Source organism: Falco naumanni, chromosome 7 (assembly GCF_017639655.2).
Source record: "Falco naumanni isolate bFalNau1 chromosome 7, bFalNau1.pat, whole genome shotgun sequence".
Taxonomy (NCBI): domain Eukaryota; kingdom Metazoa; phylum Chordata; class Aves; order Falconiformes; family Falconidae; genus Falco; species Falco naumanni.
This window is the reverse complement of record NC_054060.1, coordinates 51359060-51386753: the sequence shown is the minus strand read 5'-3', so window position 1 is coordinate 51386753 and position 27694 is coordinate 51359060. Positions and strand designations below refer to the sequence as shown.

Sequence of the window (27694 nt, the reverse complement as noted above, 5' to 3'; positions counted from 1 at the left end):
CCGGGCGGCGCCGCGGCCATGGAGCGGGCGAGCCCGGCGGCGGGGAAGCTGAACGCCGGCGGCCGCGGGGCGGGCGATGGGCACGGCCCCGCGGGGGGAGCCCAGCCGCGGGCGGCGGCAGCGGCGGGCAGCGCGGAGCCGGGCGAGCTCATCGGGCGGGGCGCTGGATTTCAAGAGCGAAGGGGCGCAGTGCTACAAGGACAAGAAATTCCGGGAGGCCATCGGCAAGTACCACCGCGCCTTGCTGGAGCTCAAGGCGCTGCTGCTGCTGCTGAGCCAGGAGCCGGCCGGGCAGCGCCCTCCCGCCGCCGCCGCCGCCGCCGGGCTCAGCGAGGAGCAGCGGCAGGCGGTGGAGGCCATCGAGGTCGACTGCTACAACAGCCTGGCAGGTCAGCGGGGCCGCGGGGCGTGGGGCGGCGGGTCCCCCCTCGACCGCACACACCTCCCTTCCCCTCCGCAGAACAGCGCTGCATCGCTTCTCCGCTCGTTTCATCGCCCTCCCTTCCGCCGCCTTCCATTTTTATTTTCGCTCTCACGCTCGGCACAGCAGCGCGGCCGGGCACGGCTGGGCGCCCGGCTGCCTCGGGGAGCGCTGGGGAGGGGGCGCCCGGCCAGGCCGCCCCTTGCGCGGGGTTCGGCTGCGGCCCCCGCCCTGCCCGGCCGCCCCGGCCGCTCCCCCGGGAGGCAGGTGATGGGCGTGGGACGCGCGGATCGCACTTGGGGAAATGTGGCTCGTCAGCCGGCCGGGATTGCATGCTGCGCTTCTCCTCAGCCCCAGATGTGTCCTTCAGTCCCTCCGCCACAGCTGCCGTTCTGGTGCCTGTAATTACCAGTATCACAGAGGGAGAGACTCCTGCTGCCACATCTCGTGTAAGGAAGGGGAAGGGTTTGGGCGCTACTGCAGTAGCTCCAAATAGTACTGGATACAAAAAAAATGTTGGCCTCTTAGCAAGGAAAGTTGAAAGCGAATGCAGCGCTGGCTTCCCACTAGCTGCCGGTCACCACGGCCGTCAGCAGGGGAGCACGCCCTTTGCTCCCTGCCAGCTGGTAGCAAGTGCTGCAGGAGGACGGAGGGGAGGGCTGGGGGGGGTTAACTACTTTGTTAGTCTGATTCTGAAGTCCTTACGGAGCCAGAACTCCCGTTGACTTCAAGGAACTTCACCCAAGCGAGAACTGCAGGATCAGAGGTTATTTTTGGTCCCTAGCAGCGCATGGATTTTTTTCTTTCCAAGCCTGAAAGCGCATCTCTAAACCAAAAACTTGTGCCTGGGTACATACAGGGAAGAGCACGTTCATAACCTGGACAAGGTGCACAAACTAACAACGTTAATAAAGTTCTGCTGTTTTCCAGAAGGATGAAGGGTCACTCGTTGGCCTTTCTGTCCTTGAGGGGGGAAAATGGCAAAAATCAGGACATTAGTGTGTCAGCTGTCACCATCACTTGGCTTTGGGCTTTCCAGACAGAGTTGGTTAGATTTGTTTCCTGTTGCCTAGCGCTAAAAAAGAGGCAGAATAAAGCGAATGGTTTGAAACACCAAGCCAGCATTTCCTCTTGTCTTAATATATGCCAGTCTGTTATACCTGACATGCCTTTTGGGATGTAATGGGGGGCACAACTTAGCCCCCTTTTCATCTTGTTTTCAAATAGTCTTCCCTCAAAAGCCTGTTGAAATTGCATAGAGGGAGAGGCAGGTGAGATTCCTGAGCAGTACCACAATTGCACAGCTGTAATTTTGTCTCTCCAAATTTCTGTTCACAGGTTTATTAAAACCTATTGTATTTGGCAAGGATCATTTAGATTGGCAGGGTTATATACAAAGAGCCCATAATACTCTGAACAGTATAGCTTGGTGAGTTCCTGGGCTTGAAAAAGTACTGATGAGCAATATCTCTGCTAGGCACCGATGAGATGTGGTAGGTAGAAGGTAAATGAAGTGGGAGGGTTGGATGGGATTTGCTTCTGTGGCACTTTCTGCTGAGTACACAAGTTCCACTTGCTAGAAATGTGTCTGCTCCTGCTGACGGAGTTGGCCTGTGTAATGGTCATCGTCCAGCTCATTTATTTACCATTTGGGGTTTGTGGGGGGAATTTTTTTCACGGTTGTTTATATTTGATCTTGTCAGCAGGATCATTCAGTGTGAGAAACATGCTCCATCTTTAACCTAGATTTGAACAGATTTTTTCCTAAATTTAACCAGCGTGAACACAGGAGGAGATGAGTATAATTAACCCTGGAGTTGCAAGCAGTGCTTTTCCTGAGATAACCTCACAGCAGGTCAAGCTGTCATTTTACACAGACAGTTGTCACGTGTTTTCAGTAGATGGCACGCACAGAGCAGAGAACAGCATTTTTCTCGGAAATGTGTGGCTTCATGTGTGTCTGCAGAGCTGTCTGCAAGCAATTTTAAAGAAATGCCCTGCGTGTTGGAGAGGGGAGTGTGCAGTTAAACTGAAATTGCAGCATTGCTACTCCTAGCCCAGTCTCAGAGCTCCCATTCTAGCAGGAGGATCTGTGAATTCGTGTCTGAAGAGAAGGAAAGAGGGGGGATGAGTTTCCCCAGCAATGCCATAATAATTGGTATACCTTTCTAATAGCAACTTGAAGAGGTGCAGCAGTGGGGCTCTAAGTGTGGTGCAGCGGAAGCCACCAGTTTCTTTACACAGTGGGTGCTAGCGGAGGCACCAGCACATGCTGTTAGAGCTGAGGTCAGTGTTACTTGACATGGGGAGGACAGGAGATGCATGGAGTTCTGCTTCTACACACTGAATGAGTGCCTAGAGCTATTTTTAAAATAAATAAATCTGCATAGTGCAGAAAGCATAACAGGAGTACATGTTAATTCTAGAGAAAGCAGTTTTTCACTTAGCTCTGATATATACCCGGTAGCATTAGCAGCTGTCATCTGAGTGTCCTTATTAGCAAGTTCTTTTAGCACCTCCGCTTACTCTCTAAGCTTGGCATTTATGAAGCCCACCTTGCTTTTGCACTGTCATTTTGCATGTGGCCACCACACAACCACCTGTCAGAGATGTTTTGCATCACAGATATAGATGCACACACACACAATTTCTTGTTTATTTGCAGCACACCAGTCAGGGGAGAGCATCCACTATAGGTAAATAACGCACTAAGCCAAGTAAGTAGGTGAGAAATATACACCCAAAGGGGATTTTGGGCAATCTCATGGGCGAAGGCTGGGGTTGTTTGGTTGTTTTTTTGAATCTGACTGATTACATGAGTAAGAACATGTGGGCAAACACTAAACTGTTCAGTGCCTTTATTGCTTTGCAGAATGTAAATTTAGGCACAGCCATGCACACAGATTCTTGTTTAGCTCCGCTTCTTTTGTAGAGTATGTTCAGCAGGCAATTCTCATACTGTGAGGTGGGGTGGCCAGCTCTTGTATTTAGTCAGAGCCCCAAATATTTGGTGTGTTTTCTAAGGTAGAACTGTGTAGCACCCCCACAACCTAAACTATTTAGCCCATTTCAAAGGATCCCAGATCTGCTGGGTTTTAAATTCTTGTGATTTTTTTTTAAATATTTGAAATCGGCCTAGGATTTTCACCACTTGCCATTGGCAGTGCTGTGCACATTTCTTTCGCTAAGCTGCTAGCTAAGCTTCAGTTTAAGCTCCAAGAGTTTTGCCTTAAAGGGACTCCTCCTCACATCTGCAGAATCCAGTGCCACCATGTTCTTACACAGGCCTGCTGATACCTCTCTGCATTTTACCACAAGTCTCTGGTAAATGTCACCAGACGCAAGGGCAGCAGCATGGTCAAGGCTCCCAGAAATTGCTAGGGTAGGCAAAGAAAAAGCCTACCAGCAGCATAGAGCCTTGCAGAATGAATGCAGGGTTGTAAGGCAAACAGTCCGTTCTTTATGACTCACTGACGGTCTCTGACCTTGAGGAAGCCACTTGACCTCTTTTTGCCTCTCTCAGCTCTATTGAAAAAGAAAGAACAGGGACCACAATCTCATCCTGATGGTGCATCCAACTGAGTTTCCTCCAAGTCAGTGGTCTGCGTTCTTTTAAAAAAAGGTGAATGTATGAAGAATGCCTGTGGAAAAGCAACCTGGCCAAATATCCCTCAGATCTTAGCCTCCTTTCCTGCTCCTACAGCATCTTTGATCTGGAAGAAGCTTATATGCTTTATGTACTGCATGCAGGTAGGGATCATTTACCTACTGCAAATGCAATCATTACCCTCATTAAACACAATTATTATTTTATTCCAGCATTACTGCCTAAAAGTTTACAGGATCAAAAGGACTATGTCTGCTCTGCAGAGAGAAACGAGTCCTAGTCGTTCCAAAGTAGCGAAATACCAAGGGTAAGCATAGTTTTAAGCTCTTCTGGTGAGGGAGTGTTGCAGTGTGATAAGCAAACCTTTGTTGGTTTTCCGAAACACGTGGAAATGCTAGAGCTAATCCTGGCAGGAGAAACAGAACCAGAGGGAGAAGTGGGTATACGAGGAGTGGCACTGGGGGATCTGGGTTTCCAGTTGCTCTTCCGTGAGCTAACCAGTTGTGTTACCTTCACCAAATCTTTCCGTTCATTGAACCTCTGTTTATCCATCTACGTTTATGATGTCTTGGCAGTACTGTAAGGCTTTGTTAATTACATGAATGTAAATTAAATGTAATGTGTTTATATCCCCATTCAGGTATGTTTAGTTTACTGTAGGAGCCTTGGCAGAAGGGCACACATACCTGCACAAAGCATTAAAAACGTAGCCATCCAGGATACATCTCAGCTTGGATGATGAGGTTTGGCCTCCTATGCCGGCAGAAACGTGCACTGGTACCATTCATGACTATGCGAAGGTCACAGCGACAGTCCCACAAAACATGGCACTTCCAGCAGCGTAGGAACCTCCTGGCAGCCTCGGGCTCTAGGCTGGGGCACAGGTACTACCCCCAACCATCACCAATTGCGCAGACTTTGGCGAGTAGTCACACTGAGAAATCCAAGTAAAAATATTTATAATGCTTAATCCAAATAAAAATATAACTAAACATGAGAAAAGCTGGTAAAACTTGTCTCTACTGACCACCCACTAGGACTCCTCACAAGGAGTCTCTGCTAAAATCCCACCCCAGTATATAGCCATTAACAAGCACAGACTCTACCAGGACACATGGTGCTGTGGGTGTTAAAGCAGTTTTGGATTGTTGCTTGATGTGAAGTTTTTTTTATGCGCTGCATCAACAAAAAACACCCTCTGTGAGGATGCCGTGTGGTGGGAAAGACAGCAGCACAAACAGAGCAGGATGTGGTCTGCACTTTCGTGGTTTGAGGGTGGAGTTACCCAACACTCTTGGTTTAGATACATCTACCCAGCCAGGGTGCATGGGAATATCTTGTTTTACAAGCCTGATGCACTTACTGCTCCAGGTAGGTGCAGCTGCAGCAGAGAATAAACACAGATGACTATGTGTGGGGTTTTAGTGATAGACCCAAACCCTGACATGTATTTAAGAAAGAAATGGGTTTTGAAGCCGTTGTCATGAATTAATCTTTAGAAATACTCAGTATTTACCTGTTTCCTTTTGGAGAAAAAAATTCTCCCTCTTCGTGGAGTTTCTTGTGCATTGAAAAGATGGGATGGAAATATATCCAGATGCGGGGGGGCGGGAGGGAGGAAAGGAAAGGATGGCAAGCTGCCACCAAACTTGGTTTAAGTGATGCATGTCTGACAGCGTCTCTCTTGCTGAGGCAGGAGATGCATTTTGCTCTATATATGTCACTGTCCTTCCCAAGCCTTTTCAAAACTTGAGGCTTTGGGGGGGTGGGGGGTGGGGTGTTCTTTGCAGCCACTTCTACCACCTGTTTAATTCCCATTGCATGAGGAGAAGCCTGTCCCAGCTGACCTTGTCATCATTTGCCTGAAAAAGAGTACTGAGAAAGCATAGATCCCCTGGCCAAACTGCCCAGAGGAGCTGCAGTCTTGGTGAGTTGAGATACATCCAAGTCTAGCTACTGCTTACCATGGGAGATGAAGCAAAAGACATCAAAAATCACAAAGCTTCTTCAAGAACAGAGCAGTGGTTGATTTGTTTACCTAAAGAGTACTGATTGTTCTCTACCTTGACAACACTGGTATATTTTCTGAGAGTTCTGTAGTAGCACATCCTGTCAGCTTTACTCCATCCTCTTCTGAAATGCTTTCCTAGAGTTTCCTCCAGCAAAAGTCACGATGAGTCACACCCTCTTAGACCTCCACAGGAGGACTCCTCAATTCATGGAAATGAGTCAGGCACAGCACATTTTCTTTCTCTGATAACCCATGGCAGAAGCAACAGCTGGGAGCAATGATCTTTATCCGTCATAGCTTGATGTGCCAGAGCTCTCATCTGTTACTGTCCATAGGCAACAGCTAATGTCATGATCTTTACTTCAAAATCCACTCCATTCTCCCCACTCTCCAGTATTCTTGACATGCCGTTGCCCTGAGGCTTATAGGCTGGATAGCACCATCTGCTTCTCCTTGGCTTTGTCCCGTGCACCCGGTTCTCCCATCATGTTTCTCAGCTCAGGAGTCAGGGCTGCTTATGTAGTCCGTGTCTTTACCCTTCAAATTCCTCACTCTCCCAGATGCAACACAGCTACGTTAGACTTTCTGACCTCCCAGACAAAGTTTGTCCCTTCCCAGGCTTCCCCCATCTCTCCATTCTGCCAGTGAGGCCCTCTCATCCCCTTTGTTCTCATACTCTGCTGCACAGCGCCTTGTGCCTGGTTCCTTTGAGGTGATTTTTCCTGCAGTATATTAGTGCAGGTTGGACCTTCTTGCCCTTCCTGGCTCTCTTCAAGGTCCATCTCTGCTGTGGCACCTTTTGGAAGCCAGTCAGTTGGTGCTGGTTACCTATTCATGTATAAAAAGGAGGAGCACCTTTCTGCAATGGTGTGTACATGTGCAAGCACATGACTATATTCTGTATCTTCACATCCTTTGTCATTCACCGTGATAAAATTACCAACTCTTCAGATCAGGGGCATGAATTGTAATACATGCCTGTCCTGCGCAGCCATGATCACAACTTTGCTCATCACAGCAGCACATACTCATCTTGAAAGCCTTAGGCTGTGTAAGTCACCACCCCTGAATGGTTCTGCAACAGCCTCCCAGCCAACAGGAGTCGTGGGAAAAAAGGCAATCTTGTGCTGTTTGCACCTCTAGCAGTTGTGGATCTGTTTGCCAAAGAATCCAGAATTGTCTGACAAGCTCCTGACTATCACAACATCTCAGTCCTATTCACTCAGATACACCGTGAACAAGGCATGAACTGCAACTCTGTACGTGTTCCTAGGTGCAGGGAATAACCACCCTTACATTGCTGCCTAAGCCCTTCAGGATACAGGACACTGTTGGTTGCAAGGCATTGTCATGAATTAATCTTTAGAAATACTCAGTATTTTTCTTTCTCCAGCACATCCATGTTTGACAGGTCAAGTCTGCCCTACTAAAGCGAGTACTTTTCTAGCCACTGCTCAGTATTCCCTTTCTTTTTTCAGTAGGTGCACTGCCCATTGCATTTACTTGCTGCCAGTTTAGGGGGCTGTCATGTAGATTGTTCTGCGTCAATGGCAACAGCAACTCCTTTCGTATCAGAGTGGCAGGCAGCAAAACTCTGCTAATCTGGCCGTTGATCTAGTTGCCTGGGAGCTGCTGGAAAGGAGCAGCTGGGTCAGCTACCAGAGCCGCCAAACCAGTGTTCCTCAAATTTTGATTCCAAAGATCCTGTGATGCCCCGATTGCAACTGTCAGTTTTCACACCTTGGGTGTTACTTGAACATGGACACATCAGAGACATGTAAACAGCTCATTACCTACCTGAGGAAACTCAAGTGAGGTATCTATCTTGCTATAAGTCATCTTGTTCTGTAAAGCAAGGGGGTTTAGGGCCCTCTTGGTAGAAACTCGCTACCCATCTGATGCATCTGTAAGGCTTAGCCTAACATGCAAAAACTGATTTCAAATCAGCCCAGCTGGATGCTGCTTATCTGAGGTCTTTCCCAACTTGAAAGACTTCAGTCTTGACTCCAGCCAGCAGAGCTGTTTACTACTACCTGAAGCAGGTGGAGAGGAGAATACAAAACAAGCAGTGGGGTATCCTTGCCCTGCACATTTCCCAATGTAGCGTGTGAGAGAGGAAATTTACTCCTGGAAGCAAATAAAAAGCAGAGGAAGTGTCTGGGACTTAAAAATTTATGTCAGACCTTTAGTGCTTCCTTTGGCTGTTCCTGGGCTGATGTGACTAACCAATGTCTGCCTCCATTGCGCTGTGCTGTTCCTACAGTCGCCATCTAATGCACAAATTCACCCTGATATGAAAAGCATCTTTATGATACAAAGAAGGATCTTTCAAGCAGGAAAGAGGCTGTGAGAATTCACATTGCTCTGCCCTATGCCCGCTTCCAGAGAGGGAGAGGGCAGAAAGATTGTGTTTCATCCACACTTTCAGGGAATAAGTCTGTGGAATGGCCACAGCCTCTTCCAAACAGGAGCTGTCCAGGGAGGTCATCACCCCATCCAGAAGCAGAATGATGAGGGAAGGAGTCTGTTATGACGCTCTGGAAAATCATTGTAAGTCAGCCCTAGCCATTTTTCTGTAAAGGCGCCTTTTTTCTTGTGTAGCGTTTCAAAATGAATCAGATCAGAATATCTGCCCCATGCTGTAGCAACGATTCGCTCATCAAACAGCATGGTGCAAAGTTAAGCCTCAACTCCTTTAGTCACCATATTTTTTTAATACTAGCATAATTCAAATCCTAGATTACTATGCTCTTAAATGCTTTGCAGTGATTAATTGCTTAAGACATGTTAGTGCATTCATGTTGCAAGGAAACCAGAGCAGCATAAGATCCTCACCTATACTGGAAGTACAAAGAAAATGTAGTAATTTTCCTTTTTACATTCTCTAACTACTGTGATGGAGTTCAAACTGAGGCAGCTCAGGAGCTTTGCTCATGGGGTGGGGTTGGGTAAATTAAATTAATAGTTTAATACAAAATAATTTTTAAAACCCAGGGCTGATTAACTTGGACTACAGTGCCAGAAGGTATCATGGAGTTAAAGAACCTAATAAGGTTAGAAAAGAAGGCTTAGACACATAACTAATCAGAACATTCACTGCTGTATTAGGATAAAAACTGTAAAGCAAGTATTCCATTTTCATGCTTGAGAACCACTGCTAACTGGTTTGGATTTACGAATAAATTTCTCTGAGATTTCCATTTCCCTGTCCACAGCCATGTCACATAAATGACTCAGTCATCCTGTGATCATCTAGCATATTCACATCCTTTTCCTCTTTATAGTTTCCAGCTCATGAGCTCACAAATTCTAGCAAAACTTCTTTGTAGTCCCAAAGAGCACGGTTTTACATTTTGTATTACCAACTTCCACCCCAAATAAATTTACTGCTGTGTTCTTTTTATGTCACATTGTCATCCTTGTGCCTTTTGACAGTACCTTAGAACTTCACAGTCAGTAGGGCGCTCCTACTTTTACATAGGGGCATTAACAAAACATTGAACAAGCTCAACTCTGAAATTAATTCCTGAGGTATTCTACTGGTGATTTCTACTTACAGACCTATACTCTTGTCAACAGAACCCATTTCGGCTTCTTTAGCCACCACATAATTATTCCACTACATCTTCACCTTCCCTAGCTTAACCAAAAAGATACAGTCAAGACAGAGAATTGTATTATTGGCCTGATTCAGTACAATGATTCCGGTGTTCCTGGTGCCTGAAAACAAGTTTTCTACTTGGGGTGGAAGTTACCCTCCACGTGCTCCTGATCAGACACACAGACTCCTACCTCCTTCTTCCACTGCCAGCAATGCATTGCACACGCATGGTTTGTGAGGGGGGTGGGAATGATCGGAGACCTTTATCTGAGACACTTTACCACAGCTTATATTAAAGAGAAGACATCTTATTAGAGGACTGGCTTATGCTCCTGCACAGTTCATACCCTGACTTTTTCAAGCAAGTAATACACTGAATTGTCCCTCTGGTCCTTTGTTTTCAGCCTGCTTTCCAAAGGAAATGAGTCATAAGCATGTATGTTTTCCATCAGTCCCCTCTCAATAACTGTCAGACCTGTTGGCCAACTAGATTTGATGGAGAAACAGATGTCTCAGTGGTGCTAAGTTTATACAGTGTAAAGGGAGGGCAGGCAAGAGGCAAAGACACGAAAGGCCCAGCTGCACGAAAGGGTGACACTGAAGTTCACTTTACATCGCCTACCAAAGCTCAGCCAGCTGCCACAGCCAGGGTTAGTTGGCTGTGTCGCTGACAAACCGCTCTCCTCTGTAAGTTTGTTTAGAGCATTCCTTAAAGGAAAACAAGGTTGAGAGCTTTGTTTTATACCTGTCTGTCTTCGGTTAGAAAACAGTTGACTTGGGCATCCTCTGCCTGTTTGATTCTGTCAGTTGTTCTCTCCATCGCTCCCACAGAGACTGTAAAGGTTTTTCTGTATTTCAAACCGTTATTAAAATGGAAAGGCTTTGGGCTACACTGGACCTAGATAAAACATGTGAATGGGTTATCATTTTAATGAAGGAAATGTTCTTCCCTATTTGACCTCTCCATCTTGCCAAATGAGTCTTTTCAGCCAGGGAGTGTTCAAGGAAAAACCAAAAGCATTTCAGTCCCTATCAATTATAGATGGTATGAATACACAAGGAGGTGGCCCCAGAGACAGCCTGCTTAGCAGACTCTGCAGCTGTCAGCTCTTTCAGGTGTCCTGGAGGTGAACTGTGAGCCACCACAGGGCACAGCACACAGATGTTGTGGAGCCACGTCATTGTGCCTTGTTTGTGGTGCAGGGTAAAGTGCTAGCTTTCAGCCTAAATTGAACATGCTGCAGTAAGCCAGGCTTGAGGCAACGCACAACTGTCAGTGACTTCATTTGAGAGCCTTCAAGCTGTTCCAGCTGCATTTCACAGTACTGCTGTCAGTTATCTGAACCACTATGAGCAAAGGATACTTTACCCTTCAGTAGAGAAGGCAGCTTGAAATCCATCGCTTCCTCCAAAATGTCTCCGTACTTTAACAAATCTCCTCCTTGTCTCAGATGGGTTTAAGAAAAAAAACAACATTCCCTTAAGACCTTAATTTCACTGTGTAATATATTCTGGTAAGAATAATAAAATATTTGATAGCACTTGTTAGAGTTGGACTGCTGCTGAATTCTAGGCACTTACCAGATAGTTGTCACCATCTGATGTTCCTGATCTCTGATAAAATTCTATGTACTTTTGCCTTGTGAAAATGGCTCAAGAGATGAGATTCCCCCAGTGGGTGGCAATAGCAACAGGGAGCCAGATGAAAGGGTACGATGCAGAGAAGGTGCCATAGTGAGAGAGTAAAGCAACACAAGGTGAACAAAAGCAAACCATGAGGAAGAGGCGGTGGACCAAACAACAGCTGGAAGAGTAGATCTGAAGGCCAAACTTATCCCAAGTCATATCGACTGGACTAGACTGAACTAGATGGATGAGTACTGATTTTAAAAGATAATGACAGATCAAAGATTACTAGATAAATATAAAGAGGAGGAGGAAACCTCTAGGGGATTTAACCTGGCAGATTAACAGTAACAGCTTTGGCAAAAACAGACAGAAGGGATGTCCACCTCTTCTAATGTGGCTGCAGGAAGAGCTAGTATTTATAGCTATTATAAAATCAAAATGATCTAGTAGTTAAAAGTTGACTAAAGCTTTTGCTCTACCAGTGCTTTGCTCAGACTTTGCTCCTACTTCTCCTGGCTGGGAAAATCAAAGGCATGGAGATTAGAAGATGCAATATGAAGATCATTTTCACCTTAAGCGCTTTATTTTGGTGGGATAAAGATTTGCTGTTACTCAACTGAGAGCAGATTTTGGCTTGAACAAAAAAACCCAAAAAACAAGAACAAAATTCTTGTTTGCTTGACATCTAGGTTTTAGCTACTTCTTTAATATTATCATAGCTAGGAATTTTCAGTATGAGCCTTTGGTTTTGATTTGAAGGACCAGTAACTATTGGAACTGGTAGGTCACAATACTTTTTCAAAACAGAAGCTATGAGGATCATATGAAAAATTTGCTAAAATTCCTTGTTTCTCAAAGCTTTGATCCTTTGAAGGAAAACTGCAGTGTTGTATCACTGGATTTGTGACAAAAAAAGAAGCACAAATCACTACAAACTTGCCTTAGAGTAGCTTAAGAATCATTTCGAGATAACACTTCTAAAGAACTTTGTTTTTGAAAATTAGAAAGTCTGAAATAGGGGAACATAAACACACAGAAAAGGCAGAAATCATTCATGCCTGCTGTTACTTACATATTCACATCTGGCTAGGATGTTGCTCTGACAGGACCTTCCGACAGGGATTAGCACTAAATGGCAGCCATCAAGGAGAACTGAAGACCGTTCATGCTCTGCGTGTTACAGAGCAATTAATAACAGGACTGCAGATCTGAACAGCAATTCCAGAGTCTTCTGCCCATACCCATGCATGGTACAAGGGTACAGATAAGACACATCCTAGGTAATGTTTGCTTAGGCTGCTCTTACACACTTGCAGAGCTAGGATCCTTCCCAAGTAGTCTCTTTCAGTGCGTCACTCTCCACTGCTAGAAAGTTCTTCTAGCTGAGATGTAAGCCCTCTTCTTAGTTCCCAAGTACACGAACAACAAGTTGTATCCTGGTTATACCCTTCTTTGCATTACAGGTGGGGTTTTTTCTTTTTGCATGTTTGAATGCTGTTAACTTACCTTCCCTCACTGTCATCTTGAAGGCTTATATTCTGACTTCTCTGAACCACTTGTTACTGTCAGGGTCCTCCCATGGATTACATCCGCAATTTATTTCAAGATTGGCTTCCAAAATGAGACACTGTACTCTCACGTGTCTGCCAATGGCCTTTCGTACATGTCAGTGTGCAATTTTTTTTTCTTTTTCATTAACAGTATAGCCTTGTTGACTTGAGCCGGTGATCCTCATCACTCTTCAGATCCTTTCCAGCAGAATTCTCCACCCAGCTGTTCCCCTGCTGTACTTACACAGTGGGGTTTTTTCCTGCCTAACTGTAGGACCTTTAATTGCCCCTGTCAAATCGCATCCTGTTTTTATTAGGACACCACCAGTTTGTGGGGATCGTTTGCAATTCTGCCCATGTCTTCCAACTGAGGCCAGCTCCTCACATCTTGGTGTTTTCTGTGGATTGATGAGGCAGTCTGCAGTCTGTCATTTAGGCTTTTATTGACAATACCAAATACCATGGGGCCTAGGACAGATCAGTGCAGAACTCTACTTAATATTGTCTTTCACTTTGTTAACAGAGTTACGTCTATTCATTTAGACTGTGCTCCTTCAATCTGCTAAAGAAAATGTCACTTAAGTTTGTCATTTGACTAGAGTAAAAGCCAACATACGTAACATCTACTGCTTCTCCTTTAACTTCAAGATTGATTACTCTATTGCAGACTGAAGTGTCACTGATTTGTTCTGACAGCTCACATTAGCTGTTACTCATCTCCTTGTTATCAGCCCTGTGCACTCCAAGGGATGGCGATGGGCAGAGTCCTAGGGTGGGCTGCCAGCCACAAAAAGCCTGACAGGCAGGTTCAGCAGATCCTTTAAGAACTGCTAGATACATCTTAAAAAGTATGATGGTGGAAGCATCAGCGTACTGCAGTCATACTACTGTCCCTCTCCTAGAAAAGCTAATTGGAACTGTGAAGTCAGGGTCTTTCTTCTGGAAGAGGTACGAAGGGCTCAGGAGCAGCAGAGAACTGAGGGAGACCATGCTATGTGTTGGAAGGAAAGCGTGGCCAAGGCGGCAGGGTGGGGAGGAATGGTTGGTATCTGTCTACAAATGGAGAGGCAGGCTGAGAAGAAGGGGAAGGCAACTTGGAAGACATGACTTCTCTTTGTGCTCTCCAAACATTTGTGGATCCACACCTCATTTAGCATTAATCCCTCCCTACGGAGAGAGACAACCTGTCATACGGTTTGGATTTTAATTTTCCACACGTTTCTCCTCAAGCAGAAACATACGGGCATGTTTAGGCCTTTTTGGTACCTGGAGAGGAATAAATGAGAGCCACTGGCTGGAAAGTTGTATTGTCATTCTGATATTCCCTTTTCATCCCATTAAGGTTGTCCAGAAACTTGGAGTCAGCTGTTCAGATTATTGCCAGACATTATCAAGCTGTCTATAATTAGCTTTTTATTGGTGAGAAGCCAGAAAATCCTTTTTGTTTGCAAGCTTGGACTATAGAGAAAGAGAAGAAATATTTCATGGAAGAGATTGTTTGGAAACTGCAGATCCTAATTAGTGTCTCAGCCTAGCAGTGAAACTGCATGCAGCTTTTTTCGGGGGAAAAAAAGATGCTTTAAACATCCTCTTTTGAGGAATGCTGGATTGCATTCTTGAAAGGCACAGCACACATGGAGCTTTACCACCTCAGCTCTGTTCCTTGATGTAGGCTTCTTACATTCCTGCATGTTATATTGGCTCCTTCTAGTGCCAATCTGGATTGAAATTTTAAGACAGGTTAAAACATAGCTTCAAAATTGAGCTGTGCCATCCACACGTAGCCTGTGCAGCCTGCACACTCAGGACCAATAACTTCAGCTTAAGAGAAATTTGGATAAGCGTTCCAGTAGTCCAGATATTTTTACACTGTACATGAAAATTACACTAGTTTCAGTCCAAGCTGACACTTAATCCAAGATATCCCTTTACATTTTCAGCACAATCATATGGGACACATTTTAATTGATTTATTTTAGAAGTTAATTATAATTTAAATTACTAACAGTGGACACCGTAAGCTCCATGTGCTTTTTGTAAACACCATTTACACTGCAGCATGGAGAGATTAACGATACATCCATTAGTAGCATGGTTAGGAGATTGCTGTCTATTCCAAGACAAACATTATTCCTTTTTCTCCCCTCCTGGTTTTCTTTTTTCTGTTTCTTTTTTTTCCTTTTTTTTTTTTTTTGTTTCCTTTTGTTATATTCCAATAATTTTTCTTCCCAAACACTTTAATCAAACCAGAACTTACTACTATCATATTTTATCTTTTCTGAGGAAGAGCATCTCTATGAAGGATGCCAAGCCTTCTGACATAACAGAAGTATGAGACTCTCCTAGCCTGTCCTACTATTTTGAGTCTTAAAGAGATATGAGAACAAAGCCTGTTCAATGATATATAAAGGTCTTAATCAAATGTCTGAATAAAGCCCTGAAGCAGTAATATCAAAGCATCAATCATATGTTTTCCAAAGTAGAACCAGAGCAAGAATACACACCATCTTCCTGCAATTTAAATAGATTGTAAGTGAGCTGCGGGCTGCTATACTTAGGGCAAGATCATATCAGAAAGTGAAGTACCTTGCAGAGTTTAGTTGTGGTTATTTCTGGGAATGTCACTGTCAGTTTGTGAAATGCACATTGAATTTGTAGTGGTTGGAGTACCTAGCACTTGCTTAGGAGTAATAATCCACACAGGCTGTTAAACTCCAGTGGTGGAGTCAAGAACAAGTACAGTAAAGAGGGAATATCTACTTCAGGTTTAAGCAGTAATGGGTTTAGCTACTTCTCTCTGCTTTGCAACCAAATCAATCAATACAAGCTGGTTTTTACAGTCTAAAGGGTGGGAAACAAAGGTGGTTTGGATTCAGACCCTTTTGCATGGGTACATGAGTGGTTCAGCCACATGACTTGCTATTAGCTCTTGCACAGGACACATGCTCCAGCCTCCAGGGGGTATTTGCAAGGAGTAGCTTTCAGCGCTGCAGCCCAGTATCCCTTGGTGAGTATATCCAGCAGAGAAAAAGATGATTCAGAGCAGGAATACGATTGTGGTTAAGGGATCTGCTAGAGAGGCTGCTGCCATACACACCTAGGGAGATTAGGTTCTGCTTGGATTTCACGATTATATAAATGCTCCTCTTGGTCCCCAAGCTGGCAGCACTGCGTCTCTATGTCCCGAGCACCTTGTCCCAGACTCTAAACTCCTCTTCTACCCCCAAACTTTGTCTTCTCAACAGACCTTATCTCCCCACCCCAGTGGGTCTGTGCCTCTGTCCCCACGTGGCCCTCAGCTCCAGCCTCCTCCTTGCAAGAAGCATCAGTCTCCCTGCCTTTCTGTCATAACTGAGACAACCCCTCTCAGCTTGGTTTCCACTTTCTGCTCTTCTTTCTTCCTGTGACCAGTGACCCAATAAGAGAATTTTTTTGCTCTCTTAAGTTCCCAAATCCCCGCTTTTTCCTAGATCAGATAGTGCCTGGGGTGGACTGAATACTCAGAGGATTTGGGTACCAAATTCTAAAGCACCTCTATGGAGTACTACATGCAGTACTATACTGGTTTTATTTTCAGAAGGTTATCAGTTGGCCAGCTATACATTACCCTGGGGATAACAGAAGGCACCTGCTTGACACAAATGATAACTGCCAGATTACAGTTTGCAAAGTGAAATGATGAGAGGGCATGAGACAAATCCAAAGAGACAGTCACCAGAGATCTTTAACAAGGGAAATATATGTTTCCCTAGCCTGTTTCTCCAAAATACCCGAACAGTCTTGGCTGACATTTTCCAAAAGCAGACATCAAAGGTAGACATTTCACATGGATATTTCAGTCCAAAAACTTAAAAACTAACAAAGTTATGAGCAGCTGACTCCTCCAGTGGAAGGCACAAGGCAGTCTTAAAAGTAGGCAGCACTACCAGCTTACCTGGGTGACGGAGAACTGCGAACAAGACAGGAGTTGTGAAATAGGAACTTGCAACCCAAGATACTGCTGTAGGGCAAGAACATTTTCAACAACAGCAAATGAATTCCTGTTATGACTAACAGAGTGTGCTGAGCCCAAGGAACATGCCATGGGGAAGGGATATGCTAACATTGCTTGCGCAGTAATTTGGCTCACTCTCCGAAGTGTTCTATAACATGGAGAGGTCTTGAGCCTTGCCTACAGCGGGAATTTAGCCACCGGTATAAACTGTGTCTGGAGGATTGTTCTGGCTCACAGATTTACCCTTTGGTGAAAATTGCCAGGTGGGCAAGGCTTTAGATATTGTTGTTCCAAATCTCCATGTTAAAACCTGTACATCCTACTTCCAGACCTAGTTCTTAGCTCAGCCAAAATTAGCAGCCAGAAGTTTGGGCCAAATGGAGCTATATGCATAACCTGCAGAGGTAGTCATACAGAAGAGGCTTCTCTAGTAAGATGCTAACAGACAGCTTCAGTTGAACTTCATTTTGAGGGCTCAAAGAACAGCTATAAAAGTGAGAAAAGCTGAAAACCAGGGGTTTTTTTAGTAAGAGACTCCAGGCACTTCTTTATGCAGGCTGTTAAAGGGAAGATGAAGGAGTGACTTGGCCAGAATCTCAGAGTACCAATGCAACAAGGAAACATAAGCTTTTCAGGGTAGCAAAGGTGTGGCTACTAATTGCGCCAGTGGCTGGTAATTGCAGCTAAACAAAAAAATCAGTATAGAATCATAGCGATGTTTCTTAAACAATGAAAGTAATTAACCTTTGGGAGAAAAGGGCTGTCATGGATCCTTTCTCACACCTATCAAGCCTAGATATCTTTTTGAAAGACACTCTGGAATTCAAAATTAAGTCAGGGTGCACTAAAGTAGAATCCAAAACCCTCAGCTGTCAGGATTTTAGTTACAACTTCCCCCCATTGCTAACCACCGCTACTGGTTACGATTAAAGGTGTAGATGTGTTTTATCTCTACAGGTGCTTTAATCTTTGTTTTGCCTAACCTTGTGCTGAACAGTGTCACACAAATTAGTTCTATTGGTACAGTTATCTACTGGTACCAAATCTGTACTGCACCTCTCCGATTGTTGCAGCTGATGGAACTGGCTGGCATAGATCGAGTCCACAAATTAAAACTTAAAAATTGTCACCCGATAGTTTAAAATGGCTTATTTTACAGCAGACAGGGACTCTTCATGACCATGTGACATATATGGTTTCAAAAATTAGGAGTTACTTATTGCTTAAGCTGACACAGTAAATCAGCTGCCAAATTGAGAATGATAAGCAAGTATGATGGATAACCATCACAAGCTGCGGGAAAGCAGGACACCCTGCATTCTAGGCTGGAGACATGTAGCCACCAGATGCTGTATTACAATGACAAGACCTGCAGGGAATGGTTGACTATAGGTTTGCATCTGCATGTAAAGGGTACCCTTCTAACGGCCAGCAAGCTACTAGAGATGGTGCTGTGTGGGATCAAGCCCATTCAGTTTCAAGAAAGCAGCAGCAGGAGCTTCATAAACCTCTCGATGCAGTCTGAGTGACGTCTGTTCCTCAGAAGGATTCACTGCGGGTGCATTATGAACTAAGAAGGAGGGTGATGAGGTGTTTGATGTGGTAAACACTCCCAGCCAGAGATGCACATGTCTGTTTAGGAAAACGTTTTCAAAACAATTCTCCCCTGACTGCATTAGGTAGGAAGTACAGGGATTCCATGTCTCTCCCATTTCTGAAAGCTCAATTACTAACGGCCTCAATATTTGCACAGAATCACAGTCCATTAAGATAATTTCAGTCCACCAAGAACTGAAAGCATGCACCTGTAAATATTTATAAGGGAGATACTCCCTCCAGGTTCATTTCCAGCAGCCGCTTCCAAAGCTGGCTCTCCAAATGGCCAGCTCTTTCAGCAGAACCGTTTCCTGCACATCCATCTGCTCGCTTTGTTCAGATAAACACGTGTCTCTCCTGCTAGCCATGTGGTACTGACTTCTCTCTGCTTTATGCACGGTTAGTGGGGATGCCCTGCAGAATCTTTACTGTGAGTATGAGTCACAGAAAGAACCCAGCTGGATATCTGGAAGCCCATTTGGATTTATGAATTAGCTGGCTGTGGGAGACTTTTTCTTTTCTTTTAAACCAACCCATGAAGCAAGTCCAATGTGGAATTACTGAGTTAATATACATGAATAGACTGCCTGTCATTTTTCACAGTAATTTCTGTGACTCTAACTGGAAATACCAAGTAGTAAATGAACAGAGAGACTGAAATCCAAATCCACGCCCCATCCCCCCGGCTGCACTGAAAGGCAGTTTCTCAGGACGCAAAAGGCTGGATCAGATTGGCAGCATGCAGAAAGCTACTGCCACTGCTGTACATGCCACTGGTCAGCAGATAAACAAAGCAATCCCATTCCCAGGGCTGTGAAGCCAGCAGTAAATTTACACAACCATCTTTTTAATAGCTTTGAAAAATAAAGGAAAACAAGGCACAGTAATTTCAAGCTCCATTAGAAACAGAGTGAGAAAAATCAATGTTTGACAAATAGGAAGGGACAAATTCTGGGTAAGGAAATTCTACTAAGCTTTTAGAAACATATGTGTTTTTTAAATGGCAATCAAATAGCAAGCGACAAGATGCTTTTGAAATACCTGTGCACTTTAATAGCAGGAGCAGTTAAAATATATTGAAAGTCCATCATTAAGGCAAATGGAACGAAGTTCTCAGCAATTACTGCATTGCTCAACCAAATGTAGCAGCAGTGGGGCTAGTTTTGCAGTCCTTGCTCAACACATCTGTACCATCAGTTCTCTACTGGTAAAAAAATCCCAGCTAGCTATTTAAGCTTTAAACACATACTTGGGTTAGGAATGTATTCCATCCATGTTAACTGATGGTTAATATGATGGACATGATGATGACTTGGACCAATTTAGATCGGAAGGAATATGTGGAGGTCACCTAGCCAAACTGCTGCTCATGAAATATAAAGTGAGATACAGAAGGGGTGCACAGCTTACTTCAGGGGTGCAGGGGAATGGGATCCAAAACTGTATCATATGCCTGATGCAGCATTGTATCCTCTCAGGTGCAGGCTGCAGTTACCATGCAAAAAAATGAAGTCTGGCTACTCATTGGTGACACCTGAACCGTGACAACTTGGATTTCCAGGAGCAGTGAGTCTCCTTGCCAGAGACACACTGAGTAACACCACCTGCCATGGGAAATTTCTCTCCATGCCCTGGCACTTACCACTGCCAGCCTCTGAACTGATCCTAGCAGCAGCATCCTGCCTTACTTCCCCCTTCCCCAAATGGTGTCATTCCCAAAGCTGCCTGGGTTGCAGCATCAGGTGGGCTTGCTGACAGCACAACTTTATGCATTTCCCCAAAGACTGTGGCTGCACCGTGTCCTATTTATGTCAGTGTTCCCAAAACTATTTTTAATGCCCTGTACACCTAGTCAAGTTTAGCCCACCAGAGTGAGCGCTACAGGAAGCCACAAACAGAGCTGTAGAGCATGCCCCCAGGATCTCCCCCGTTCCTCTTTATTTCTTTCCTAGTTGCGTGAAACTCACTATGGGAATTTTCTTCAGAAACTTGACATTCATGCAACAATTGCTCTTCAGCGTACAGCCCTCAGCATGCTGTTGCTTCACTGTGCTTACCTTTTCCTTTAGGAGGTCCGCAGAACCGACCTCTTGCAATGAGCTTGTGTTGCAGCACCTCGCAGGAAGCACGCAGCCTGGCATATATACTCTCTCTCCTACAACTCCAGGTGTCTCTGGTTTGCTAGCAGTGCATTCTCTAGCAGAGCGGGGCCCCTTCTTGGTTCTTATAGCAGAACTCCATACAGGACCTCTTGAATAAAAGACAATGACATATTATTTGCAAATGTAACAGCCTTAGATTAAGCCAAATACAAAATTTGATCCACTGTAGTCCCTCTTTTCCTTGTCAGGTAAGTGTGACTGCCTTTTTGTACTTTGCTGAGCTCCAGCCCTCAGACGGAGAAGTGGTTTTACTACAGATGAAGCCAGTAGCTGCCACAAGACCATTCAGCGTTCCCACTCTGTGAAGGGATGTTTATGTTCTCACACTCTCCCCCTCCCTGGAGCAAACACAATCCCTTCATTTTGCAATGCCAAAAATAGAAGCGTTGGTATTTCAATTGCGAACAATCGGGTCTGGCAAACAATCCCTATGACCAGACCCTTTCTGAAACACAGGTCTGAGGAATTTCCCTCACCTAAGCTGCTCTTTTCCCCCACGCAGATTTCAGGAGCAGGGAGGTAACACAGCACTAACGTTCTCCTGTGTCTGTCTGTCTCCCCATCCTGCCCATCCCCTGCAGCCTGCCTGCTCCAGGCGGAGTTGGTGAATTACGAGCGAGTCAAGGAGTACTGCCTCAAAGTGCTTCAGAAAGAAGGTGAGAACTTCAAGGCACTCTACCGATCAGGAGTGGCATTTTACCACCTGGGTGACTTCAACAAGGCCCTCTACTACCTGAAAGAGGCAAGATCCCGCCAGCCGACAGGTATGGGGAGGGGGAGCGGGGATGTGGCTTTGTATTGAGCACTTTTCATGAGCCTCAGCGTGTCCCTGGACTTGATTGTGTTGATTTCCACAGGGATGAGCATGACCCACTGTATCCTTAGCTGTACCCCTCTTCAACTGCCGAGGCTGCAGCACAACCTGAAGATGACAATATTGCTGGAATGCCATCTGTGTGGAGGGGATTCTGCCTCTCTTTCCCTCCCTAGTTTATTTTTGAAGAAGAAAGCAGGATGGGGAAGAGTGTTATCCCAACCATTACATTTCCTGACTGAGAAAAAGCTTTATCCCCTTAGCAAAGCCAGGGGACTATTTGTAGACCTCAGTAGCCATGCCTTCCACCATCTCAGTAAAGGGTTAGTATTCTAGTTAGATCAGAGGCAGACATTTACTCACAAAGCTTTCATCAGGGTGCTTCAACTTTCACTGTGAAATCAGCCGCTTGCCAGTTCAAGTACCTGACCGCCCATATGTCAGAACCCAAGATTTCATTTTGGGACAGCAAAGAAATTATGTATCCAAACAACTTACCCTTGCCAGAGCAACCAGCTTTACGCTAACCTCCTCAGCCTCAGAACAGGGGGTGGAAGGCCACAATGCAGAGATGGTGCTTTTATTTTTCAAATAGTAATGGGGACATAAAACCACGCTATGGCTTAAAACATTTCTGCTAAAAGAGAATTTTTGTAATACTCAAAGAAAAAATAAAGGAGCACAAGAAACCAAAACAGAAGCCGTGTGCAAAGAAAACCTCACAGAGCAGCTCTTCCACCTGGATGTGAGAACTGGTCATGAAGCAGGAGCGAGCCTGGGTCCTGGCAGAGCACAGGAGCTGATGTTCATTGAACTAGAGGACGCAAGGGAGGCTGTCAGAGCTGGCTGTGCTTGATGTCCTACGGGCACTGGCTCTGCAAGGCTCCTGAGGTGGCTGTGCCCTGGAGGAGCACCAGGGAGGGTGTGCTTGGGGATGTGCTGGGATCTCCTTCCTCTTCCACCTCCCCTAAGAGTGCCTGGTCCCATCTGTCACGCTTGGTCATGGGCTCCAGGCAGTCTGACAGCACAGCTGTGCACCCCACACTCCCTGAGCAAATGTGCTTAAAAGCTCAGTTTAGCCTATTTGAGTTTGCAGTGTGCCCTTCTGCTTTCAGCCCTTGCCAGAACCAGGAAAGGGAGAAGCCTATGCAAGAGAAAAATAGTCCGTGGAAAATAAGAAGTTATCCCAACCTTGAGGGTCTGACTAGGCTCAAATTGAAACAGTCCTTCTAGCTGAACCACTTTGCTTCGATTTTTTAAATATGTATTTCTATGCTCCCCTCCTGCCCCGATACTATTTATTTGGTATCCCTCACTGCTTCTTGAAATAAATACTAATTTATTCAACAGCAACAGCTTCAAATACCACAGCTTGCTGCAAAAACATACCAGAAAGTGTCTCCAAAGGCCCTTAATGTATACAAAAAAACAGTTCTGGCCTTCAGCTCTGCATCAGAGACTCTTCCCTGTTATTGTTAGACCATTCAGGGCCATTATTCCACTGTTTTATTTATGATTATGGAAAACCTGAAGGGTATTCAGGGGGAAAGAAGTGAATACATACAGTAAGAAAGGATGTGGCTGCTAAAACACAGTAGCAGAAATCATGTAACACTATCAAGAATTATAATAATTATTGATATATATATCAAGATATATTATTATGTATCTTATATTATATATATATTATATATTAACGAATATAACAAAATATATCAAGACAGGAATAAGTCAGTCTCTCCACTTTCAGTGTTTCCATCTGCAAAATCTGATTGTTTTTCTTTATCTGAGTTTTCACAAGGCTCACTGGTAAAAGCACTTGGACATTATTACAGTCATGTTCTGTGTGTTCTTTTTTTTCTAATAAGGATGTTTTTGGCACAAATCACTGGCAGTTATTCTCTTTGGTGGGGGAGATTTTAAATGGTAAAGAGGAATTAGCTAGCAAAGGGTTTTACTTTTCTAAAGGGCTGTCAGCACAGCAAATCCCTTATGGCTATTTACTGTCTGTTAAGGGTGAAAGTTCGGTTTGGCCTGATTTCTTACGCTACCGCCAAACAAAAATCACAAAAGCAGATGGAAATAACACAAGATAATTGTATAACTCTCCTCACCAAGGGAGAGGGAAGCCACAGTTAAGTTGTGCAAAGCATACATGCAGCCCACCCTGAACTCTGTGTCGGAGGCTGGTGCAGCACGGGCAGCCAGATGGACAGCTGACCTTCCAGCCTTGCTCAGCTTTTTCCCACTGGTGGGGCCACATCATCAGGGTAGGTGCTGACTGGGATTGAGGCTGAACCAGCATCTGACCTGGTAATACCAAACACCCACAGCTGTCTCTGCTGGCCCCGCACTGAAAGCTCACGGTCAGACATCACGCGGGCTGCACGTACAAGCTGGATTTCCCATGCTGCACGGAGCGGGCTCGTGGCTGAGCTCCGCAGCTGCCTTCCTGCATCCCTATCACTCAGAAGTCCTGGGAACAAAACCCAGGCCACAGTGTCTGCAAAGCAGATGGGCAACTGAGCTGTGAAGCTACAGGGAGGAGCAGAAATTACCTTTAAAATGGCAGAGGGCCACTCTGCACCAAGGACACAGGCACGGTCCTAACAGCCAGGGGACATGTTCCTATTGCAGCTCTGCCGGCATCTCTGTACAGGTCTGACCCCCTCATCTGAGTTGTCCTTGCCTGTTATTTCCACATCAGCAGAAGGGGATCACTTCTTCCTCACTGAAAGATGAAAATCTTCTCTTCATTAACATTTACACGTAGCTTTGAAATACTGCTGCAGGCAGAACTAGTGTGGTGCAATAGTATTTGATGGAAAAGACTTGACAAAGACAGGGGCTCCACTTCTGTAAACGGAGTGCTGCTCTTATTATTCCTCCTTGGTAAGATAGGAAGGAAGGAAGCACAACATCCCCAAACATGCCCAGATTTATAACTAGCTCTCAATGGGAGCATCTCCCACCCTCTATCAGGCTACACCTTGCTTTGCCCCCAGCTTCCTGGGCGTGTGGCAATCTCCCAGGCAGGTGAGGCTGTGCTGCCAGCTGCTAGCTGCCTTACCCGCAAGCCAGGGGCAGCTGCCAGCCTTTCATAGCCCAGTTATGCACCAAACCCACCGCCACCCCCTCAGCCAGATGCCGAGTCCCTGCAAGCCTGGGCAGGTGGGATTCCCTAATGTGCCCTCCCAGCTACCACTTGCCACCCACGCCAGGCAGACATCCAAAGTGCAAACCGCAGCAGCGGGGACGGGTACCCAGACCACAGCCTGTCAAAGCCTGGAAAGGCACAGAGCAGAGAGATTGCAGGGATGTGCAGGCAGCACAGCAGGGCTCTGCCCTGGCTACATGCCCTACCCTTACACCACTAGGAGCTGTTAGCCACCTCCCTGCCATGTGCACTGATTTTATTTCAGGGCTAAAATTGAGGGCTATGCCCTCAACTGAATGTCTACTCCCTGAGGCTGCACAACTGAAACCAATGCTGTTTTTAAGAAAGCTGCTTTTAAAATGTGCTGGGCTGGTATGAAATGCTGGTGCACAAACAGCCCAGGATGCTGGTGCATGTTGTCTGACAACAGCAGAAGTCCTTGGCTCATTAAGAATGCCCCAGGTGGGGCAAATAACTTAATCATTGAATCCCACCCTCCAGACTGACTAGGATGATGTAGTTGTACCTGCAGAAGACAGCAGGGAGACCCACCCCACCGGAGACAGCTTGAGAAGTCACAACAGCATTGCCTCAGCCCATTGCTACCCCATGGCGTGTTTGTGGGGAGTTCTGTGTGAAGGGAAACAGAACAGTCTGTCTCCCACTGTTTCAGCTGGGCTGAGAGCACAACAGAGATGTCCCCTTCTCATGTTTAAAGGAAACTGCATCCACAACTGCTTTGGTGGGTGCAATACCTACACTTGCTAGTGCTGGACAAGTTACTAGTAATTTGTTCATCTGTTTGAAAGCCCAGGTGCTTCTCATTTCCCTAGCTGGACTGGAGCACATTGCTGTTTGGGTGAGGAGAAGACAGGATTGCCCTCTGACTGTGGACTGCAGTGTGCTTCAGATTAGTTTCTGAGGATCTAATGGCTTAAATAGACTAAGATGGCCCTGGCTGGCTGAGTAAGGCTGTGAGAAAACAACCATTTTTCAATCAATGCATAAGTGAAAGTGGCTATTTTTTTTCTTGCTTGCTTCTGATACCACATGGCTTTTGCTACTATGTGGGTGGCATGTGTGTGGGAAGTCACCCTCATGATAGTAAACCAATGTGATTTGAGAAAGGATTGACCATGAGTGCAGAATCGTGGGGTCTGTCTGGAGACACGCTCGTTTAGATCAACCTGTGCTTCAGGGTGAGCAGTTTCACTCATTGCTGAGGCCAGGTGGTAAAGCAAAACTCACGTGTGAGTCTCTGTTAAACCATGACACTGTGCCGATGCACTGAAGTACTGGAAGGAAAAAGAGCACTCAGCTTACCACTTGCTCAGTGCTGGGACCTCACAGCTTTCTGCAGGGATGAATCGGTGGTTCTCTGCCCCTAGGAACTTCATTAGACAGGATAGACCAAAGCAGTATGCAGCATATGACCAAAATGCAGATAGAGTGTCATGGTGGAAGGACTTCCAAATATGAAATTTAAGGAAAGCAAGGATACAAAGAGAACATGAAGGATGCATTTCCCAATTCAACTCATCATGAGAAAATAAGAGGAGAGTGAAATAGGCTGTAAAAGGAATAGGAGGGCAAAAAGGCAGAGCATAACCGTACATAAAATGCCTTTAGGGGCTTGTATGCAGGCACGGAGGGAAGGGAAACCAGTGAAGGTGCTGTTCCAAAAGAACAGGCAGGGATGACCTGGATAGTTTCAACTGTGCAAATTCAATTGTGATGACCCAGAGTAATCAAAGAGAAGATAAAAACTAGCTGAGGCAAGATCATGCGCAACAGGGATGGCGAGCACAAATTGGGTCAGGTTCTCCAAAACCAAAGCTGCAGGGTTTGGTTCAGAGCACCTTTCAAATCATGCTGTTCCTGCAGGCAGTGTGGGAGCCGTGTTGCTCCCCGGGTGATGCACCAGGGATGAAGGTGCAGTGTGTCTGTCTTCCACAGGGAGTTGTAACCAATGTGTGCGTACATGTGTGCTCTTTCCCTGCAGATACCAATGTCATACGATATATCCAGCTGACAGAGATGAAGCTCAGCAGGTGTTCCCAGAGAGAGAAAGAAGCCTTGTGAAAATGAAGCCGCTTCAGCTGAAGTGCCCAAGGGGGAACATTTCCTTCCTAGAAACTCATTTGGTGGATTTTCCTGTTTGCTCTGCCTCATCCTCATCTCCTCATCCATCCACTCCCCCTTGCTCTTCATTGAATCCCAGTTTTGAAAAAAAAAAAAGAGACTTAGACACTGGATATAGCTGCTTGCCAACAGTGGTAATACCCCTTCCCCGTGGCAGGAGAGCACAATGGCTACAGCCAGCCTTGTTCCAAGACAGTGTCACACACCTGGAGTAGGCAATGCTGGGGGACCTTTCTGGTCCTGAGCTGACTGCCTATTACCCGTTAGGGAAGCAACCCCAGAACAACGACTTCCTGACCAGGCAAGCTGGAGACAGTTTCTGCTCTGAGTGGTCAATGGAGCTTGGAAGAGCTAAGAAACTAAGAGAGCTGCTGGTCATTTCACAGGGGATGGCAAATGCCCTTTTACCATCAGTTCCCTCTGCCTGCTTCTCCAGTGTGTGTTATCAGTCTCCAGTGAGAGCTCACATGCTCCCAGTCTAATGCCAGTGAAAACTGTTTCTAAACATCCTCTTAATGAAAGCACAGAGCACCCTACAAACCCCCTGCAGAGCTGTCCCAGCGCTGGAGAAGAAGGCTGTGGGCTACCACAGAACACTGAACGGACTGTGAAAGCGTGGTGTACAGTATGAGGGAAAAACTGTGAAATAATTCATTAAAGGCAAATAAAAATTATTAATAGGCAACAAGTCTAGGCATTGCTTTTCAAAGGGACCTCTTGGGTTCCCCGTGTCCAGACAGACAACATTGTCTAGTGGGGGGCAGCATGGGGTTGGGAACAAGAGACATCTCCATTCTTATCTTGCCTCTGCTAATGCCTTGCTGTGTGATCTTGGGCAAGTCACTTAGCCTCTCTGTGCCTCAGTTTCCCTATCTGTACACTAGGGATAATACTTCCCTACCTCGCAGGGGTGTTGTGAGGATGTATTAGTTAATGTTTGTAAGTAACAGTACAGTGATGTACAGTGCTAAGTATTATTAGTACACTGGATTGAGGTCTTGATTCTCCCA

The 27694-nt window shown here is 45.5% G+C and overlaps 1 protein-coding gene across 1 annotated transcript; it reads left to right on the top strand.

Annotated features, from left to right (window-relative positions):
- TTC9 (tetratricopeptide repeat domain 9) lies at positions 1 to 27694 on the top strand. Its single transcript, XM_040601678.1, is given in 4 exon segments — positions 1 to 159; positions 161 to 389; positions 21153 to 21335; positions 26545 to 27694. Coding segments are annotated over 4 exon segments (633 nt in total). The 5' UTR covers positions 1 to 18; the 3' UTR covers positions 26625 to 27694.